The sequence below is a fragment of the Lutjanus erythropterus genome, chromosome 11 (genome assembly GCF_056507025.1).
Source record: "Lutjanus erythropterus isolate fLutEry1 chromosome 11, fLutEry1.hap2, whole genome shotgun sequence".
In the NCBI taxonomy this organism is placed as follows: Eukaryota; Metazoa; Chordata; class Actinopteri; order Lutjaniformes; family Lutjanidae; genus Lutjanus; species Lutjanus erythropterus.
This window is the reverse complement of record NC_139327.1, coordinates 41,148,469-41,153,687: the sequence shown is the minus strand read 5'-3', so window position 1 is coordinate 41,153,687 and position 5,219 is coordinate 41,148,469. Positions and strand designations below refer to the sequence as shown.

At 40.5% G+C, this 5,219-nt stretch overlaps 1 protein-coding gene across 1 annotated transcript in view; it reads right to left on the bottom strand.

Moving 5' to 3' along the window:
* Positions 1-3,307: 3,307 nt before the first annotated feature.
* Positions 3,308-5,219, bottom strand: part of lcp2a (lymphocyte cytosolic protein 2a) — an 18,802-nt gene continuing 16,890 nt past the window's right edge. The window contains exons 20-21 of the mRNA XM_084730205.1: positions 4,365-4,514; positions 3,308-3,732 (exon numbers count right to left, since the gene is read on the bottom strand). Of these exons, the coding sequence (XP_084586331.1) occupies positions 3,583-3,732; positions 4,365-4,514 (300 nt within the window). The 3' untranslated portion in view covers positions 3,308-3,582. The remainder of the gene's footprint in view (positions 3,733-4,364; positions 4,515-5,219) is intronic.

The following is a 5,219-nucleotide window of genomic DNA, read 5'->3' as shown; positions in this document are numbered from 1 at the left end:
AGACTTTAATGTAAATAGTGGAATATAACTGTCAGTCTAAATTTAAAGAACATTTATGTCTTTTCAAAGGACTTTTTGAGCTTCATGAGTAAAAGCAGAAGTGCGTACACTGTAAAAAAATAATAAAAAAGAAAGAAAACTCAAAATTTAAATGCAGCATACTGAGTTTTGAGCCCAACTCAGATTCAGTTCAAAGTCTTTAATCAGCTACTGATCTTTAGTTTCAATAATTTACTTTAAAATTTCAGATAAAGTTGAATCTGAAATTATATTAAAAATTATTGAGTAAACTCATTGAAATGAAAGTGAATGGTGGTTACAGTTTTAATATTTTCAAATAAACCATTTAAATAAAGACAAATCAAGTTCACAGCTCACTGTGACCGATTTTTGAAATACATTTTTCTTTTTTTGTGTGAGTTTCTGAAACTTGAGTTGGGCTCAGAAATCTTTTGCCTGTACAGATTACAGATAACAGATTATATATAATCAGGATTACTCAAAATAAGCAACAATAATCACTCCAGATTCTGTTTAAAATTATTATTAGCTGTTTTTTAACTTATTTTTCTATGTATTATTCATTTATTTTCCCCTCCTGATATAAATAAGAACAAACGTGATGTTATTTTTTTCCTGTGTAATGAAACATTTTCTCTGGGCTCATGGATAAAAATTAATATTAAATTATTAAATGAAATGATCCCATCTTATTGGACGGTACGGACACTGAGGGGACGCTGAAGCTCACTGACTGCGTCCTGAAGACGTTATGACCCTGTTGTGATGCACCTGTTCCTGTGAAAAGGACAGAAAACAAAGTTTTTCAGAAATGTGTCTGAAATGTTTAAAAAAATTAGAGAGAGAAATAATTATGTGGCAAACTGAAATTTTTGTTTTTGTGTCCATTTTTAATCTTTGATTTTTGAAGTAATCCAAAAGTATTCAGATTAGATTACATTTTTTTGGTGATACAATGTATTCAGTAACCAATTACATTTCAAAGTAATCTGATCAGGACTGTAATCCAAATCATTCAAGAACAGAAACTATTTTTATTTATATTAGAACATATTCAACTTCTCCTTCCATCAGAACATGAGAGAAAAACTCAAACTTCATGAGTTTAAAATGTCCTGAAACAAACAAAAACAAAAAACAAACAGAAGTTTCTACCACACCAAACTCCATTTAAAAAACAATACTTTTTTAAAATGTGACTTTTTAAAAGTAGGTGAACTGTAACTGGAGTTTTATTTATCTCTTCACAATGTTCTGAGCTCCTCTGTTGTGTTTTTCCATTTTTATTCAAAATCAAAATCCAACTCTGAGCTCAGGAATCATCCAGAAGCAGCTGGTTTCTATCAGTGCTACATGTCTTATTTTACACAGAAACTGTATGGAATTTGGTTTGTTTGTTTTATAAAAACACATTTGATTTGACCTTATTGTGGAAATCAAGAGCAGTTTTACAAAGTCTGACTGTTAGTGAGTTACTGCGGCTTCATCTGTTCTCAGATCAGCTGTGTGTGGGTTTAAATTGTGCTGATTCAGAGCAGAAAGTGAAACTGAATCTGGTTTAAAGAGGTTCTGCAGACTGACAGTGTGAACACAAACACACAAACAGATGGTCAGCTGCTGTTTGAGGTGTCGGCCAACGCTATTGTTCTTCAAATGACCCCCCAGACACACACACACACACACACACACACACACACACACACACACACAGACAGTCAGCATGTCTGCAGCCACATTAACAACTGAATCCTAATCACATGATGATGTAACGGTTGAATCAGAGAAATTCTCATGTAAATGTTTGAACAAAGACGTCCTTTAAAACTACATGCATGATTTAACATTAACACCGAGTCACGGTTCAGTCACCTCAAGAAAACTATTTACATCATAAAACATTTATCTTACTGTCAGTTTTTACACTTTTTTGATTCTTTTTTGTTTTTAATTTGTTTTATTTGTTTTAATTTTGTGTTTTGTTCTTTTATCCAGTTTCTAAACATCATGTGGCTTGTTTTGATTTTTTTCTTGTTTTATTGGAACTGTGACTTTAAATGTTTGTTTGTTTTGTTGTTGTTGTGTCAAGCAGGAATTCATTTATTGTGTCTCTGAAATCTGCCTCCTCCCTGTGAGCTTTTAGGTGGCAGTCAAAGTCATTTCTGTCCTAAAACACAGAATAAGACAAGAACAATGTAAAAGACGTAACGAGACGAAAACAACGTAAAAGACGTAACGAGACGAAAACAACGTAAAAGACGTAACGAGACGAAAACAACGTAAAAGACGTATTCCTGCTGAAGGACTGAGACTCACATGTTAATACTTTGAATTTAAAAACCCTGAAACACAACAGACGTCTTATCTGTTCACTGTCTGCCAACCAGGACTCAGATAAATCACACCTCTGTGTGTGTGTGTGTGTGTGTGTGTGTGTGTGTGTGTGTGTGTGTGTGTGTGTCTGTGTGTGTGTGTGTGTGTGTGTGTGTGTGTCTGTGTGTGTGTGTGTGTGTGTCTGTGTGTGTGTGTGTGTGTGTGTGTGTGTGTGTCTGTGTGTGTCTGTGTGTCTGTGTGTGTGTGTGTGTGTGTGTGTGTGTGTCTGTGTGTGTGTCTGTGTGTGTGTGTGTGTGTCTGTGTGTGTGTGTCTGTGTGTGTGTGTCTGTGTGTGTGTGTGTCTGTGTGTATCTGTGTGTGTGTGTGTGTGTGTGTGTGTGTGTAATGACAGTTGGCGCTGGTAGCGGTAATCTTCGCCCCGCGGTGCCTTCGAGGACGACGCAGACAAAACACACACAGTCTGAACTATAACTGACTGATGACTGGGATTATGGGTGGTGGTGGGGGGGGGGGGGGGGGTCCTCAGTGTGAGTGCAGGGGCTGATGGGAAACTAACTGTCAGATATGAGTTGAAGGTAATCAGGTCAAGGGGGAATGAAGACTATAATGTAAAATATCTGAACTTTGTCCTCCTCACATTTTCTAAACAGACTCTGAGGTCAATTATTGATTATTGTTATTTTGCATCATTGTGCTCCGCCTTCAAACATCAAGACTGATTTCAACCTGAATGAACGAAACAATAAGACAGAAAAGACGACTGACTGGAGGATCCATCAGAGGACATCACACAGGACAGACGGGACGAGACGGAAAAGAAAAGACAAAAAGACTAAAAAGATGAAACAAAACAAGACAATAATAATGACAGACTGTTGACTGTTGATGTGAGACAAACCAGCTGAATCCGACACATTTACACTGAATTAAAAAGTCAAATATGAACATTGGAGTCTTTTACAATCATGAAGCGTGGGCTTTATTTAGCTCAGCTGAACACACAACCGTCTGTGACATTAACATGAGCAAAGTTTGAATGAGGACTGACTTTAACACGGCGTTTATCCAACATGTTTCAGAGTGTAAGAGGCGACACAAAGCTGCAGACTGACGTCCAAAATAAGCAAATGAAGCAACATGTCTCTCAGTTAACAGGAAATGTTGAAACCACATCGTTACTCTGCCTGTTGGGTCGGTCAGGGTTTGTTTGACTCAGCCGGTCCGATCCGGTCAGGGCCAGTTCTGTCCGGTCATGTAGTATCCGGCGGGGTCGGACAGCAAACACTGGTTCTGCTGGCCCGAGCCGCGGTTCTTGGCATCGATGAGGAGCAGAGGGGACTGGGAGTAATGGCCGATGATGTCATTCACTGACCGGAAAGACTGCGCACACACACACACACACACACACACACACACACAGTTAAAAGGTACCTACACACCTGAGGGCTACAGACCATGCTAACAGACCATGCTAACAGACTGAGGCTAAAGCTAACAGGCCACAAGTAAAAAATCCTCATCCTCAGCAGCTGATGGTCCGTGTAGAAAACATTTAGCTTTGTTTAGCTCTGCTATCTGTTAGCTCTAAAACCGTAGCTCCGTTAGCCAAACACACTGCAGAACTCACGTATCATGACTTAGATGCTAATGTCAGCCTAAACTCCACTAGCATTCAGGATATAGACACTAACATTAGCTTAACTCTGCCAGCATCAGAACAGAGATGCTAATGTTAGCCTAACTTTGCTAGAATTAGGACAGAGACGCTAACATTAGTCTAAAATCTGCTCACATCAGGACAGAGATGCTCACATTAGCTAACGCTAACATCTATGAAGTATCTCTCTGCTGTTACTATAGTTACGGTTGCTCCAATGTGATTGGACAATCAGTGCACTGGGGCGGGGTTTAGTGAGACAGCTTTCTCTCCAAATACAAACTCGGTCCAGTTTCACACAGCAGGGTCAGCAGGTAACGTTACTGATCGGTGACGTGGGCGTCGTCATGGTTACCTCCTGCACTTTGAGTCCAGTTCCCAGCAGGAAGTTCTGGTTCTGCTGTCTGATCTGGATGTTGTAGACTTTGTCCTGGTAGAAGACCATCAGGGTAAAGGGCTGATTGGCCAGCTGCCGGGTGCTGTCCCTCACCAGGTACGCCCCGTCCTCCACAGGCAGAGACAGAGAGACAGAGAGACAGAAAGACACAGAGACAGAGAGACAGAGAGACACAGAGACAGAGAGACACAGAGACAGAGAGACAGAGAGACACAGAGACACAGAGACACAGAGACAGAAAGACACAGAGACAGAAAGACACAGAGACACAGAGACACGGAGGCAGAGAGACACAGAGACACAGAGACAGAAAGACACAGAGACACAGAGACAGAAAGACACAGAGACACAGACAGAAAGACACAGAGACACAGAGACACAGAGACACGGAGGCAGAGAGACACAGAGACACAGAGACAGAAAGACACAGAGACACAGAGACAGAAAGACACAGAGACACAGACAGAAAGACACAGAGACACAGAGACAGAGAGACAGAGAGACACAGAGACACAGAGACAGAAAGACAGAGAGACACAGAGACACAGAGACAGAGAGACAGAGAGACAGATACACAGAGACAGATACACAGAGACAGAGACACAGAGACACAGAGACACAGATACAGAAAGACACAGATACACAGAGACACAGAGACACAGAGACACAGAGACACAGAGACAGAGACACAGAGACACAGAGACACAGAGACAGAGACACAGAGACACAGAGACGGAGACACGGACATGAGAGGAGGACGTCACAGAGAAACTGATGTTAAACTTTTTTAATCACTGACTGTCAGTCGGTTCA